Consider the following 15301-nt stretch of genomic DNA (forward strand, 5'->3'; position numbering starts at 1 on the left):
GTGGCTGGGGGCAACTCTCACGGTCCCAGAAAAGGAGAGGCTCCCACACAGGCAAGACTGGAACGCGGGCCTCTTCCTGCCTTGCCAGCACCGTGTGGGCGTGGCCCCCAGACTCACTCCAGATCCCGCCTGGCAGACACCTGTGCTCTCCAGGGAAGGGAGCCTAAGGGTTGGGACGCAGAAACGACCTGAGCCGGCAGAGGGACAGAAAAGTAACTGAAGAGAAGGAGCGTGCACCAAGGAGGACAGAGGCCACCCTGAGGCCAGCTGGGCACTTTCGGGACCGAAAAGCCGTAGGAGGGAGGTGGGCAGCGAGCCTGGCCCGGAAGCACCTGCCTGGAGGCCCCACACTCAGGCTCTTGCACAGAGCTCAGCGGGCAAACAGCCCAGCCTACCAGCACCCAGCCTGCCAGCACCCAACCTGCCAGCAAGAGGGACTGCGGATCATCTCCCCCACCAGCCGGACCCAGGACCACCACTGTCAAAGAACATGGGAACCTGGGAACCCTACAAGTCACCAGGCCCTCTCATCCTGGAAACTGAGGGGCAGCCCAGTGCCCAGCTCTCAGTGCTGGCGGATGGTCCCAGCAGGGTCAGGCCAGTCCAGACCCCCAGAGGAGGGGAGGGGCTGGACTGGCCTACCCCCTCACTCCCAGGTAGCTCCAGACTGAGGGGCTGCGGCCTGCTCCAGGCAGTCCCTGCAGCGGCCCCCATCCAGCCTGGCTTGTCCTATGGCCGGACGTGGTCACTGGTGTCAGTGGAACTGGCCGGGGGTAGGGGACAGCTGGGGGTCTGCTTCGCCAGCAGGCAAGCCATCAGCAACCCCCAGCCGCAGGGTGCCCAGCCCCACAGCCACCCTTTGAGGACGGAGGAGGGCCCGGGCGAGGGCAGCAGCGCCCTGGCCCCATCCAGGGCCCCGGCCGTGGGGGCACGTGGCTGGGGGCACTGCACTGGGGAGGAGAGGGAGGCGGCCTCAGGACACCCCACTGGGGGTGGTCGTGGGCACTGGGAGTCCCCCTCCCACGCCCCGCCGCCCTCTTGGCTAAATGGGGACGACGAGGGGCGGTTGGGACCCCTCCGCTGGCAGCGGGCCGGTGGCTGCAGGCTCGCCGGGGTCCGCCAGTCCCGAGACTAGCCCCCGAGCACCCCTCCGGGGTTTGGGGTCCAGGTCTCAGCCTGGTCGGCAGCAGGACCACCGGGGCCTGCCTCCCAGGGGACTGCACCTACCAAGTTGAGGAATGGCCGGGGCGCCGGCGCGCGGGAGTCTCGACACCCCCGACCCAGGTGGAGTCACGTGGGCGCCCTCCGCACCCCATTCCACTACGGACTGCCCCTTTCGTGGGCGATTGACACAAAGCGTCTCCGTGGACGTCGTGGGAACACCTTCCCTTTTGCAGACTGGGAGCGGCGCTCAGAGAATTTAAGAGTGCTTTGCAAGGCTGCCGGGCTGCCACGCAGGGCCGGGGACTCGAACTCACCGCTCCTCAGTCGCCTCCTTCCTCCTAAAGCCGGCGGCGCCGGGGGGGGGGGGGGGGGGGGGGGGGTGGGGGGTGGGTTCTCGCGCGCGGCCCCCTGGGAAGTGTAGTCCACGGGCGCTCGCGCATGGCCCCTGGGAAATGTAGTCCGCGGGCGCTCGCGCGCGGACCTCTGGGAAGTGTAGTCCGGATGCGCAGACAGAGCGCGCCTACGGAGCCGACGGGCAGCGCGTGGAACTGCGCTTCCCAGCATGCCGCGCGCCGCCCGCCCCCGGCCCCTGCCCGTCCGGCCGCACCCGCCCCCGGTCCCGGCCCCGGTCCGCCCCGTCCGGTGGGGCGACTGGCCGCATGGAGGCCGGCTGAGGAGCGCCGCCCCGCCTCGGTACGCTGCGCGGCGCGGGACCCGGCTGGCGGGCAGGGGTCGGGGTCGGGTCGCGGCCGGGGTCGCGGGCCACCTCGCTCTGGGCCAGGCCCAGTCAGCCCCCAGCGCGGGGTCTGCGGCTGGAAGAGTCCGCCCAGGCCTGTCCCGAGGGCGCGCGGGGCAGGGCCGGCGGCCGGCGCTGCAGGGGACAGGGCGCGGGGAGATGGCTGGCGGGCTCCGCTGGGGCGGGCCGGGGGCCGCGGCCTCTCCCCCCGGAGACCCCGGGCGCTTCCCGAGCGCCGGCGGCCTCTGCCCTTCAGGCCGGGCGAGCGGGGCTGCGTCCGGCGGAGTGCGGCGGGCTGTCCCGCGGCGCGCGCGGCCGAACTTCGGGGCCTGCGACAGCCGCACTTTGTTTCCACGCAGCCGCGCGCGGAGGTGGAACTTCTGTGCCGCCAAGTGCCGCGCGGGCGCGTCCGCGGAAACTCTCCGGGGCGAGGCTGCCGGGGCGTGGGCGTCTCGGGAGCCGCCAGGGGCTCCGCTCGGAGCTGCTGGCGCCTCACGAGCGGGTTGGGTGGTTTCCAGGCGGAATCCCGCCGGCTTGGGGTGCCCTGGAGAGGGAGATGTGCGGCCGCCAGGCGCCCCGCCCTCCGGGGCAGGCTCCGCGCTCTCTGGGTCTTCGGCCCCTTTTGCCCCTGCTCACCCCCTCGCAGTGCGGCTGGAGGGGATCCTTGACCGGGGACCACGGGTCAGTCTCGCAGAATGGCCCTCGTGCCGTGGTGTCTGAGGCTGCCAGGAGAGGGCCTGGCAGGGTGAGTGGGCAGACCCCTACTCAGCGCCCTGCGATGGTGGTCAGTGCGGGGGCCCAGCCCTGGGCAGTGGCCAGGCTCCAGGAGAGTCAGCCGGGTGTGCTGGGAAAGGAGCCGTTCCGGCCTCCGGCGCAGATACAAGCCGGCATATGTCCCCTATCCCAATCCCAAACTTTGCCTCCATAAAGCGGGTGCTGCTGGACCCAGGGGGCTCTCCGGTGGCCAGGGGTGCCCCGACTTAAGAAGTGGGGGCAGAGGGGAGGTCGGGGCTTTGGCCACATCCTGCTGTCTCCCAGCGGCACATCTATTTCTGCAGCCCACCGGTCTCTCCGGTTTGGGACCTTTGACTTTCTGAGCAAGCCTAGTGGGTTGATGGGGAAATACAGGCTTTTCCGGGGGCCCCATTTGGTGCTGGTCAGGTCTTGGACACACCGAGAAGGAGTCTGGGATCTGGGAGGCAGTGTGTGGCCTTCCAGTTTTTAGAGGGGCAAGGGGGGCAGAGAAGGGTGTCTCAGTTTGCCATAACAAACCCCAAAGGTGGGGCTTAAATAGCGGACTCTTTGACAGCTCTGGAGGCTGGGAGTCTGGGGTCAAGGTGCTGGGCTTGGTTGCTGGTGAGGACGTTTTCTTCCTGGCTTGCGGATGGCTGTCTTCTCGCTCGCTGTGTTCTCACACAGCCAGATCTCATAAGGGCCCTAATATCATCATGGGGCCCCATCTCTAAACGCCATCACCTGGGGATTAGGGCTTCAGTATATGAATGTTGGGGGGCGCAGTTCAGTGCATAGCAGTGGGACCCAGGAGAGGGTCAGCGAGCTGCCTGGGGCTGGCAGGAGCCTGCCGTCTGCCGCTCCACCGAACCATCTGATACACTGAAATGGACGCCCGGCAAAACTTGCAGATGCTAATAATGTCATCCCATGCAGAACAACTTAACATGCTACTCTGATTGGTGTCACAGGGCTGTACCCCCCGGTGGGTCCCTAGTGGGGGGGGGGCCTCTTCCTGTAGGTCCCTTTCCTGGAGTACTGGACAAGATGGGGCCTCCTGGGGCTTTTGGGAACTCCCACCACTTTGGAGTTTGTTTTCCTGGAAGCTTGTGGGTGATTCTGCTGCTGTCATCTGTGCGCAGGGTTACGATTCCCAGAGCCAGATCACGGTGTGTCCCTCTACAGATGAGGAGACAGCCTAGGAGGACTCGTGTTCCATCGTCCCCTGAAACCAGACTGCTGGTTCTTTTAGTGCCCCGTGAGGTTTGCTCCTCCCCACCCAGGAGGAAGCCTGCAGAGGTCTACGGTCAGGAGCTGAAGTGAAATCTGCGTCGTGGCACGGGTCTTTAGCTGGGAGCAGACAGATGAGGCAGCTGGGTGACGGCTCTGACCGCCTCCATCCTAGAGGCAGGAGCTCAGAGTCCTAGCAGGCTGGAGGGCCCTCACTGGGGCCAGGCCGCACCCAGTGGCTGGCCTGAGATCTGGCTAAACGCAGGCCGTCCCCTGCAGCACAGTTGGGGCATCCGGCCACCGGACATCTCCGTGGGCAGCCCTGCTTGGCAGTGGCAGCTGGTCGGGGGGAGTGAGTAGCAGCCGGATCTGGCAGAAGGCGCTTCCTGCTTTGTGCCAGGTTCTTTGGTGGCTGGGCCATGGCCCAGGAGCAGGGCTACCCGCTGGGGTAGGGATTTAGAAGGGGGCACAGGTGTCTCCCCTCAAGGGTGTCACCGGGGCATGCAGTGGTGGGACTGGCGGGACCTGTGGATCCAGAGAGTGTGGCAGGAGACCAGGAGGGTTGTGGACGCTCCCTGCAGCCCCTGGCGGGTGCTGGGCAATGGGGGCTGGACTCAGGGCTGGGGGTGGGAGTCTTCTTTCCCTCCTGGCAGCTGGGGAGGGCTCAGGCCCCTGCCATAAGTCTTTAAATTGTGTATTTGGGAGTGGAGGGGACGTTAACAACCCCCTGAAATGACACCCTGTGAGGGTGTTGCTGGGGACCCTGCCTCTGAAGTCGAAAGAAACCAGAGAATTGGAAAGTGTGTGGATGCGGCCATCGGGCACAGAGGCTTCTCAGATCGGACTCTTGGTGCTGAGGGGGCCCCGGTGGCCTTCCTGCCTGAGCAGTTCCGGCTCCCAGTGCTGGGTCGCAGCTGCCGCAAGGGGAACAGCTCGAAGGGACCCGCGTGTTGGCACTGTGGTGCACGGGTCAGCCGTCCCGGGCTCGAGGCTGGGCTCTAGGCCCGACGGGCTTGTCCGCCACCCGCACCCCTGGCCCTCAGGATGCGGGACCGACTCCGGGAAAGGCCTGTCCGCTGCGGGCCAAGGGCCTCCTCCTGAGCTTCAGAGGGCGGGACCGCCCGAGGCGGGTGAGGCGGTGCCCCAGACCTTCCCCCACCGCACCCGCCAGAGGGACAGCGACGTGGTGGCCTCCCATTTGCTGGCCGTTCCGGGAGCCTCCCTGCAGCGCGCGGGATGTTTTCTTAAGTTTCCTTGGCACTTTGGCAGCCTTGTGCTGCTTGGAAGTAGGAACTGTTTGCTTTATTGCGTAAACCGGACTGAGGACCTCTCGGGGCTGGCTGGGGAGCCTGAGGAGGGGCAGGCCCAGCCCCGCTCAGCCCCGCCCTCCGCCTCGGGCCCTGCGGCCTGTTTGCACTCCCGCGGGCGCCTTGCCTGGGCGGAGAGCTCTGATCTGTAAAGTGGGAAGAGGGGCCTTTGGGGGTCCTGGACAGGAGGTGCTCAGGGAAGAGTGCGCGGAGGGCGGCCTTCCCTCCCCCCCAGCTGCCCTTCTCTGCTGACCTGCCTCCCGCCGAGGCCTGGCTGCTTCCTCTGGCCCTAAGCCAGGTCCTCTTTCTGACCCTTGCTGTGACTGTATTTCTTTCAGGAGCCTGGCCATCCTTAGGTCGGGTCCAGGGCCTGTCCCGGTGTCCCTGGACACCAGATCAGGGGTTTGGTCAAATCGGAGGGAGCCCCGCCCTGTCACTGAGCTGCATGCGCAGGTGGCAGGTCCCTCCCGCTGCGGAGGAGGAAAGGGCCTGACGGGGAGCTGCGGTGGCAGCTGCGGGACAGAGCCCTGTCTGTGCTCCCCACAGCCGTGTGATGACAGCGTGGGGCGGGGGAGGACCTGACGCAGGTCCTTACTTTGCCACGTGCCTTCCTTCCTCTCATGAAATGGCGAGAGGCAGGGCAGGACAGTGGGAGCACCGCACAGCCCCCCAGGTCTGCGGCGCTCTTCGGGTGCGCGTCCCAGGGCCCCGGTCCTTCCGTCCACTAGTGCACATGTGGCGGAGGCTGACTCTGGAGCCAAACACAACAGCACGCCAGGCTTTCGGCAAGTTGGAGCGGCTTCTTGACCGGACAGGCGGCAGTCACACGCGCCACCCTTCCCCAGGGGGGCCTCCCCGAGCTGTGCCCGCCACCTCTGCACTCAGACCCGGCCTTGAGCTTGCCCGCAGCATCTCGGGGAAGCGGGGCTGAAGTCTGCGTTGCCAGTGTGGCCGTCTCCCGGGGTGGCCAGAACCCCACGGCCTGACACAGGCCTCAGGCCCCTGATCCCCTTGGCCCTGGAGGTCTGGGTGGGCCATCGTCTGTGGCAGTTGTGTGTCCTTGGTGACACGGAAGACCCCCAGGTCACTGGCCAGGGCGGTCCCGGCGTCTCTGGCCCTGTGCTCAGCCAGCAGGACCCCGGACCTGCACAGCTGGAGGGACACAGGTGTCAAAATGTCTGGGAGGGCAGAGGCTGCGATCCCACCTATGGTTCTTTCAAAACACACTGAGCCCTGTTTGCAGCCCTGGGGTTCCAGGTGCGAACGTGCTTCCTCTGTCTCCTCAGGCTTCGCTCGTCGGTGCAGGAGCCACTCCCCAGCCATGGAGGGGGAGGAGAAGCAGCCGTCCCAGGAGGTCAGAGGCCTGGACCAGACGCGGTGGCAGGGGTGGGCGGGGTTCCTGTACAACCTCGGGCTCAGGGTCCAGCCAGTGGCTCGACGGAGTGTGGGTGCCCCCTCAGCGTGGCATCCTGGGATCACTGGCTGCTTCTGTGCGTGTGGTTTCCCGGGGTGTTTCTGGGTCAGCCAAGGGGGAGCTCGGGCCAGGGAGCCTGGGGCGGGCTGCGTACAAGGCGGTTGTCACAGAGAGGTGTGAATGCTGGGGCGTGCGCAGCTCACGGAGCAACGGCACAAGTCCTTGGTGGGCCCCTGGGGACACGTGGTGCCCTGAGCCCAGGCAGGCCCCCAGGAGGGTGGGCACCCTGACTCAAACGTTCCCCTTCCCTCTGCAGGCTGACACGGAACCTGTTGTGACAGTGGGGGCTTCAGAGGTGGTGCCCAGGGTGCTTTCTGGAGAATCCCAGAACCTGTGTGCGTGCTCCCTGAGGTCATTCCGGGCTAGGGGGCGGGGCAGCTCTCTGGCCAGAAGGGGCTCGGACTGGGTGACCTGAGTCTGGCGGATAGTGGCCTGGGCCAGCCCCGGGCTGGGGTCTCTGAGGGGCTCTGGAGCACAGGCAGGGGCTTTGGAGCCCCATCAGGAGCCCCTTCACTGGGGTGGGGGGCTCAGTGCTTCGAGATGCCGTGGACGCTCGGACGGCTGGGGCTCCCCCTCAGGGACGCGTGCCCCTGTGCGTATCTGGGCTCCGCGCGTGGCTCAGCCCTGAGAACGGGGTGCCCTGGCTGCCAGTGTGCCGCACCCCACCTGACGCGCCGTCCTTGCAGCCGACGCGGACGCGCTGACCCTCCTCCTGGAGATGAAGCTGAGGCGGCGGCGAGAGCGGCCCAGCCTGCCGCGCACGGTGACCGAGCTGGTGGCCGAGGACGGGAGCAGGGTGTACGTGGTGGGCACGGCCCACTTCAGTGACGACAGCAAGAAGGACGTGGTGAAGGTGAGGCCCGGCACACTGGGTGGCCTCGGCCGAGCAGCCCTGTCCTGTGAGCCGTCACCACCTCCTGCGTGACACCCGCGCCCCCAGAAAGGGGATTTCGGATACCGCAGAGCCCTCGTGGCCTCGTGCGCTTTTCTGTTCAGCGACGAGCAGACCTGTCGTGTCGCTTTCCTCGGTCATTTAAAGAAATGTGTCGTCAGCGCGGCAGCCGAGGTGGCCTACGCCTGCGGGGACAGGGTCGGGGTCCGTGCTGGGCCTGGGGCACCAGGCTGAGCTGGCTCGTCCCTTGCAGACCATCCGGGAAGTGCAGCCTGACGTGGTGGTCGTGGAGCTCTGCCAGTACCGCGTGTCCATGCTGAAGATGGACGAGAGCACGCTGCTCCAGGAGGCCAAGGAGATCAGCCTGGAGAAGCTTCAGCAGGCCGTGAGGCAGGTGCGGCGTCGGGGGGCCCGGGCTGGGCGCCCCTCCCCAGGCAGCTGCTCCTCCCGCCTGCGAGCACAGGGCCGACCAGTCCGTGCAGAGGCGCCCAGGGGACTTGGCCTGGGGCGGGAGAGGGGCGCGCCTGTGTTGGGTTTCAGACTAGGGAGGTGGGGCGGGGGAGCTTCAACCCCCTGGGGAAGAGCCGGACGGGAAACCCCGGGAGCTCGGCAAAGGGGAGGGTTTGGTCTCAGGGTGCTGGCTGGCCTTCCCCCACCCCCGTACATCTCCCACAGGGACATGTGCCCCTCGGGGGGACACGGACAGAGGAGTTGGGGTCTGGGCTGGAGGGGCAGGAGGGAAGGGGCATCCGCTGTGGATGCGGCACCTGTCCACAGCCCTTGCTCAGCCCCAGAGCGTAGGTGGGGCCTCCCCTCGCTGCTGGGGAAACCTGTGCTCTGTGCCCATGTGGCCACTGACCACCGGCCCTCCCCTGCAGAACGGGGTCATGTCCGGACTCATGCAGATGCTGCTGCTGAAAGTGTCAGCCCACATCACTGAGCAGCTGGGCATGGCTCCTGGTGGCGAGTTCAGGGAGGCCTTCAAGGAGGTGGGCCTGGGTTCAGCTGGGAGGAGGGGCGCCCAGGAGCTGCCCGGGGCTCAGGTGTCCGCAGCCAACACCCGGCTCTGCCCAGGCCAGCAAGGTACCCTTCTGCAAGTTCCACCTGGGCGACCGGCCCATCCCCGTCACCTTCAAGAGGGCCATCGCGGCGTTGTCCTTCTGGCAGAAGGTGAAGCTGGCCTGGGGCCTGTGCTTCCTGTCAGACCCCATCAGGTAGGGCCCCTCGGCCTCCCGCGGGCAGCCCCACCCAGGAAGAGTGGCCCGGCCCCCTCGGTCAGGAGCTAAAGCCTCCGCAAACAGGGCCTTCCCACCCTTCCTTCTGCTGTGAGCCCGAACACAAAGGGCGCGGAGGTCCCTGCCCTGGGTCAACAGCGCCGGCCAGCCTCCTGCCGGCTGCCGCGTCCGCACGAGGCTGGCAGCGCGCCCTCTGCCCCCAGCAAGGACGACGTGGAGCGCTGTAAGCAGAAGGACCTGCTGGAGCAGATGATGGCGGAGATGATCGGCGAGTTCCCCGACCTGCACCGCACCATCGTCTCGGAGCGCGACGTCTACCTGACCTACATGCTGCGGCAGGCGGCCCGGCGCCTCGAGCTGCCGCGCTCCTCCGACGGTGACCGCTGCGGCGGGCCGGGCGGGGGCGCTGTGGGCCCGGTAGCCGCCGGGCCGGGGCTGACGCGTCCCTTCCCCCACAGCTGAGCCCAGGAAGTGCGTCCCGTCCGTGGTGGTGGGCGTCGTGGGCATGGGCCACGTCCCGGGCATCGAGAAGAACTGGACCACGGACCTCAACATCCAGGAGATCATGACGTGAGTGCTGCCCGCGAGCGCAGAGCGGGGCCCGGCTGGGGGCGGCGGCCAGGCCGGGGGAGCATGTGCACGCCCCCCACCCCCGAGCCAGGCCCAGCCCGCCCTCCCTTCCCCAGCGTCCCCCCGCCGTCCATCTCCGGCAGAGTGTCCCGGCTGGCCGTGAAGGCCGCCTTCGTGGGCCTGCTGGGCTACGGCCTCTACTGGATGGGACGCCGCGCCACCAGCCTGGTCCTGTCGCTGCCTGTCACTCAGTACTGTCTGCAGAGGGTGTCCTCGGCCCGACCGCACAAATAGGAAGGACCAGCACGGCGGGGGACCACCCCCCCATGCCCACCCCCAGGAGCTCTGGGTGCCACCCCCCGTGGGGGTCCAGGCCCAGCCACCCCTGCCCTCCCCCAACCCGCCCAAATAAAGAATTATTTAACTGCTCTGAGCTCAGGCTTCCCAGCAGCCCCCCCCACCCCATCCCTGGCCCCTGCAGGGCCCCTCACGGCGTTCAGGGGTGTCAGGACCAGCTGGCGGGGGAGGGGCCGAGTTGGGCACAGCCAGTCCTCCCCTACCTCACTGTGCCTTCTTGTGGGCTGGCAGCAGGAGCCCCGGCCCAGGCACACCCAGCGGAGGGGTCTGGGCCGCGGGCTCCCGGCCGGCGTGTCTGGGAAGGGCCGGAGCCGCTCCATGGTGGTTCCTGGGAGCGTCCCTCCCGGCAGGGCAGCCGGGCTGAGCTTGGTCCCACGGACATGCACCGTGGCCTGTGGAGATTGTGGTTTTGGCTCTTAAAAATGTCTGAAGTTTTTTTACTCAGGTAATTTTAACTTAAAATGAACCGAAGCAAATGTCAGGAAATAACATGCCTTAAATCTGACTGGGACGAAGAGGATGTCTTGGTGGGGGGGTGGGGGGCTCAGTCCTAAGCAGATGAGCCTGGGGGAAGGGTCGGCTTCAGCTGCGGAGCTGGGCCGGCCTCCGGACGCTGACCCCCACCCCCCGCCGCCCCCTCGGTCAACCCCTAGCTGGGGGGCATCCAGGGCTGCGGCCCCCGGGCCTGAGTGTCCCCCTCCCCGGGCACGGAGGACCACACCTGCTTCTCGCGCTGCACCCTCAGTGGGCAGAGGGTGCGTGTCCCCCAGAGCCCAGCCGCTGGCACTCGTGCTGGCAGATGCCCGCCACCATTCTGCGGTCCCGCACGGGGCACGCAGCCCGGGCATCTCCTGTGTGTGTCGTCGCCGCTCCTGGTCACGCGTCTGTGACGCATCTGTGTGGCCCGCCCGGGGCCCGGGGTCCTGCTCCATTGTGTTTGCATTGACTCAGTGTCTCACAAAATCAGGTGAAACCCGCGGCTGTGAGCCGGGCTGGACCGTGCTCTTCCTGTCACGTACGTGCGTGTACACGTTACCTAGAAACTGAAATAAAGTCTAATTTTGGAAGCTCCTGTTTGGTGGAATGTGTGGAAACGGGACTCGAGGGGCAGGGGAGGAGGTGGCCCGGGCCGCTGGCACTGCCTTGGGGCCTGGAGGACTTCCGGCCACTGCCTGCCTCTCAGCAGAAGATCCTGCTCCCAGGCCCAGTGAGGACACCCGCCAAGGGGAAGTGTGCTCAGAGGGGCAGCCCAGCCCTCACCTCCCTGTCCACACCCTCGGGCTCCCCACCCCTGGGAGGAGAGGAGGCGGGGCAGCCCCGCGCCCGCACAAAAGGTGCTGGGGACCCGGGGCTCAGATCTGCCCAGAAAGAACAGTGAGCACCACGGGGGGCGTGCAGGGAGGCTGGTAGGGCCGTGGGCTGGGCTCCCCACCCACCATGTCTGCACCCCCAGGAAGCATGGCCGCCTGCCCCATGCTGGGTCTCGCTGCTCTCCTCTGCCTCTCTGCGCCCCAGGCCAACTCCGTGGTGCAGTATCGACAGCCGGTAAGGGTGGCCGTCGGGCCAGTGGCTCTCGTGAGCCTGAGATGGGCTGGGCCTCCCGGAACTACTGAGCCTGCCTCTCACCAGGGTCCTCTCTCCACAGGTGCACGTGGTGCTTCTGGAACCCCAAGGTCTGGCTGCGTGGGGTGGCGGAGGGAGGGGCTGGCCGGGTGGGTCGGAGACAGGCAGCCTCTCACCTGTCACCCGCAGGGCCCCAGCCAGCAGGTCTCACTCCCCTTGAGGACCCAGCTGGGTCCCTGCCCAGAACAGCCTGAGGGGAGGGCAGGCAAGGACCAGGCCCCACTGTTATTCCCTCCTAATGCGGGCTGGGCTTGGGGTAGCGCTGGACGCTGCCAGGCCAGGAGGAGGAAGCGGGGGAAGCCAAGACTGACCTTGCGAGGGCAACAGGTGAGGGCGTGTCCGGGGCGGCGGGAAGAATGGAGGGTCTGGCCAAGGGCTGGGGGCCGGCCAGTTTCCAAAGAGGCCTGAGACGGGTATGGCCCAAGGTGAGGGGACTGTGGCTGCCAAGACCAAGGTTGTAAATCGTCTGGCAGACTGTCACAGGGTGTCTGCAGGAGGACAGTTCTGGTTCCAGGCACTGAAGAGCGTGGCCCCTTCGCAGGCCCTGAGCCTTCCCGGCCCTATCTCCTGCAGGGAGGGACTGCTCTCACATCTGGGCGGAGAGACCCCGCGCCCCGAGCGGTGTGTACACCGTCCAGCCAGAAGGAGCCAGCACCCCCTTCAAGGTGAGCACCCCACAGCGAGGGCCCAGGGGGTGTTGTGTGTGTCACCCGGACAAAAACAAGAGATGGCACTGTCCACCTAGCCGGGGAAGGGCCAGCCAGGCCAGGCGCCGCTGGTGGAGTCTGTCCTCAGACACCCGGACACAGAGATGTTCATGGACGTTGCGTGACAGTCAGGAAAGGCTGGGAGAAACCTAGGCTTCCACCTTGAGGGGTCTGAACAAAGAAAGGGCCCAGGAGACAACGCTGAGTGAAAAAACAAAGACACAGAGCAGGGCGCAAAGTGATGTCGAACTGGGCGGGCTTCCTGGGGCCCAGGCCCTTACTGCCAAGCTTCACCCTCTTTCTGAGAAAGTGAATTTAATGTGATACAAGTTTACCTGATACTGACAAGTAGAAAACCAACGTTTCAGTTTTCAAATACAGTGTTTAAGGGAGGATGGACAGGAGAGGGGCAGTGCCTGCCACGGGCCGGCCCTTTTCCCAGGTTCTCTGTGACATGCGCCCGGACGGTGGCTGGACAGTGATTCAGAGCCGAGACCAGGGCCGGGGGACGCCTCTGGACTTCGAGAGGTGCTGGCAGGAGTACAAACAGGGCTTCGGAGACCTGAGAGGTAGGACTGTGCTGCCCAGGGACCCAGGGATGTAGCCCTCCAGGCCTTGATCCCCACTGGGGACACAGGGCAGAGATGGTAGGAGGAGGCTGGGGTGGCTCATCACACAGCAGCCTCTGCCTCTGCAGGTGACCACTGGCTGGGGCTGGAACACATCTCTAGCCTGACCTCCCAGCCGGGCCTGCGCTCCGAGCTGAGCGTGGATCTCCTGGACGCGGACAACCATACGCTGCAGGCCCACTACGATGACTTCCGCGTGGGCAGGGAGGAACGGTTTTACCCGCTGACCCTCGGCCAGTACTCAGGGAATGCAGGTGAGTGCTTGGGAGGTAAGGGACCCTTGTGCCTGCTTTGCCCCCTGGGCTTTCTAGCCTGTGGGGAGGGGGACTCTTGCAGCAGGCCAGAGTAAGTAGGGAAGGTTGGGCCCCTGGAGCCCCTCATTTTCCAGCTAACATCTGCCAGCCTCTGTGCTCTGGGAAAGACGGCCGCTTCCCAAGCACCTGCCCTGGGGTCCCAGATGGCCAGACAGCAAGTGGGGGGGCCTTGGGGGCAGTTGGCCCGCCACCCACACTGCCACAACGCTGCAGGGGATGCGTTCCGGGGCTTGGGCCACACGGACAGCCAGGAGGGCTGTGGCTTCAGCACGCTGGACCGTGACCATGACCGCTGCTCGCCTTGCGTGGACGGCGCCCAGACCTTCACCAGCTGCAGCCACGATCGCTCGGGCGCTGGATGGTGGTACAGCGACTGCGGCCGTGCTGACCTCAACGGGCTGTGGCCGGAGCAGGCAGGGGCCGCCTCGGGCATGCGCTGGGCTGCTGGTGACCACCAGCCCACCCTGCGCGCCAGCGTGCTGCGCGTGCACACCACTGCTTCCGGCAAGGTCTAGGCCTCCCGCCAGTCGGTGGCCGAGCCTCATTAAATGTTCAAGCCTGGCTGTCCTTGGGGTCTTCCTTGGGGTCGGGAGTGGGGAGGGGCCGAGCTCTGCTCTGGCCCAGCCTGGCTGCTCAGACCCTGCTCACCCGGGATGTCTGTCCATCCAGGACAGGCCTAGGGAAATCCAGGAGGCCGTGCAGCCCAACATTTAGGCCAGAAGCCAGGTCACCACATCTGAGAAGGCACTACCTCTTGGTGCTGGTTCCTCCTGGAACCCTTGGCACCCACCAGAGCCACCACTGGCTATGACCTCTGTGAGGGCAGCCAGCAGGACACAGAACCTGGTACTCTTGAGCCTTCAAGAACCCAATCCCACCAGATTCCAAGGTGTGGTTAAGACAGTGGGGTGAGAGGGCACGGAGATGTGTCAGCAGGGCCTGGGACCTGGGGAAGTTGGGGGTGGGCAGTGACAGTAGGCTCAGGCCAGGTCCCCTAGGCAGTTAGGAAGAAGGCTGCGAACAGGGTTCTCTGCCAACAGACCAAGTGAAGGCCCCGGTGAGGCTCAATGGGGAGGCAAAATCAGACTGCAGGAGACCCTGGGGCTCGGAGCACCTGCTGGGACCTAACCTACCACAGAGAAGGTAGTGTCCTTGACCATCTCAGGGATGATGACTCTGAGCTGGAGAGGGGCTGAGGGGTTCCCCAATGTCACAGCTGGCAGGGCCAAAGATGGTTCACGTGAGCTCTGGGAGGCCCACATTTTGGCCCCAGGAGAAAGTTCCACTGGCAGCTCCTGGAACTTGAGGGTAGAATCGAGCCAGGAGGGAGCTCGTGCATTTGTCCAGGGTCCCCTGCTAGCTTCTGGTCATGGGTTTTAGTATGGGGCCAGGTGGGGGGGTGGGGGGGAAGCCTTTCCAAGGCCCTCCATCCCGCGTTCTTTTCCAGCCTGAGCATCTGAGGTCTTTATTCTGCAACAGGCCTCCTGGCTTCTCTGGGGCAGACGCTTGGAGGCCAGACTTGGCTCTCTCCAGTCTCTTGGACAGTATGTGGGGAACTTCTCCCGGCCAGGCGCTGTTCTGGAAGAACTGGCCCCAGATCACGCAGACTGGGTGCCCTCCTGGAGCCCGGGGAGGAGACAGGCACGGAAGAAACCAGAAAACGAGGGCGTGAGCTCGTGTCCGGGGTGCTCCGAGGGAAAAGCAAGGTTCCCGCGGGCACTTCGGGAGGCACGCGGGGGCACGGAAGCCAGGACACAATAGCAGTCCGGCTCCGGGCAGAGGCAGAGCAGGGGCAAAGGGGCTCACACACCGGGGAGGAGGCCGGCCTGGCCCGAGCGCTGCCCAGTCTCAGGCTTGGCTTCGCCCTGGGGCTCTTCGCGGCCTGTCCCCAGGGACACGGGCCCTCCACCCGAGCTGAGACCCCTCCTTCCCTTCTGCCTCGCTGCCCGGCACAGCCGAGGACAATCCGGAGACAGGCCCTGACACAGCACGGGCCAGAGCTGACCCTGCCCGCCCCCCCGGGGTCGAGAGGCACCCCTGGTGGTCGACCGGGCACGTCCCTCAACACGGTCACCTCGCTCGGAGCTCGGAGCCCCGACTGTCCGGCCTTTTCTGGGCCGGACCTCCAGGGACCTGCTGGCTCGTCACACAGGCCCGGTCCCCCCGCTCCCCGATCGGCTCCAACACTGGGCCGCAGGCCCGCAGAGGCGGACGGGTCGCAGGCGGCCAAGTCCTCCTCCCCCCCCCGCCCAGGCCGCTGCGAGCTGACAGACGCACGCCGCAACCAGTCAGAGTCAGGCTTTCGCGGGCGCGGCCCGCGCAGGCGCACCA

General features: G+C 66.5%; 2 protein-coding genes across 3 annotated transcripts; both read left to right on the forward strand.

Moving 5' to 3' along the window:
* Positions 1-1740: 1740 nt before the first annotated feature.
* TRABD (TraB domain containing) lies at positions 1741-9768 on the forward strand. Of its 2 annotated transcripts, none has more exons than XM_047739897.1 (10): positions 1741-1857; positions 6456-6523; positions 6900-6978; positions 7330-7496; positions 7789-7929; positions 8414-8524; positions 8610-8749; positions 8974-9146; positions 9229-9340; positions 9457-9768. In XM_047739897.1, the coding sequence occupies exons 2-10, from the start codon at positions 6491-6493 to the stop codon at positions 9632-9634; spliced, it is 1134 nt and encodes a 377-aa protein (XP_047595853.1). In that variant the 5' UTR covers positions 1741-1857; positions 6456-6490; the 3' UTR covers positions 9635-9768. The 2 variants fall into 2 exon arrangements, with proteins under 2 accessions (XP_047595853.1, XP_047595854.1); XM_047739898.1 differs by having other exon boundaries at positions 9484-9768.
* Positions 9769-9918: 150 nt separating this feature from the next.
* LOC125106186 (angiopoietin-related protein 5-like) lies at positions 9919-13533 on the forward strand. Its single transcript, XM_047739908.1, is given in 8 exon segments — positions 9919-10637; positions 10640-10712; positions 11151-11242; positions 11343-11370; positions 11894-11985; positions 12470-12596; positions 12725-12910; positions 13184-13533. Coding segments are annotated over 8 exon segments (1041 nt in total). The 5' UTR covers positions 9919-10496; the 3' UTR covers positions 13486-13533.
* Positions 13534-15301: the final 1768 nt, after the last annotated feature.

This window comes from Lutra lutra, chromosome 8 (assembly GCF_902655055.1).
Source record: "Lutra lutra chromosome 8, mLutLut1.2, whole genome shotgun sequence".
NCBI lineage: Eukaryota > Metazoa > Chordata > Mammalia > Carnivora > Mustelidae > Lutra > Lutra lutra.

Excerpts from the sequence above, each read along its gene's own strand:
- TRABD (XM_047739897.1), top strand. The coding sequence starts at position 6,491 with ATGGAGGGGGAGGAGAAGCAGCCGTCCCAGGAG. Across the intron at positions 7,497-7,788 it reads GCAAGAAGGACGTGGTGAAG|ACCATCCGGGAAGTGCAGCC; the intron begins GTGAGGCCCGGC and ends CGTCCCTTGCAG. Across the intron at positions 9,147-9,228 it reads GCTGCCGCGCTCCTCCGACG|CTGAGCCCAGGAAGTGCGTC; the intron begins GTGACCGCTGCG and ends CTTCCCCCACAG.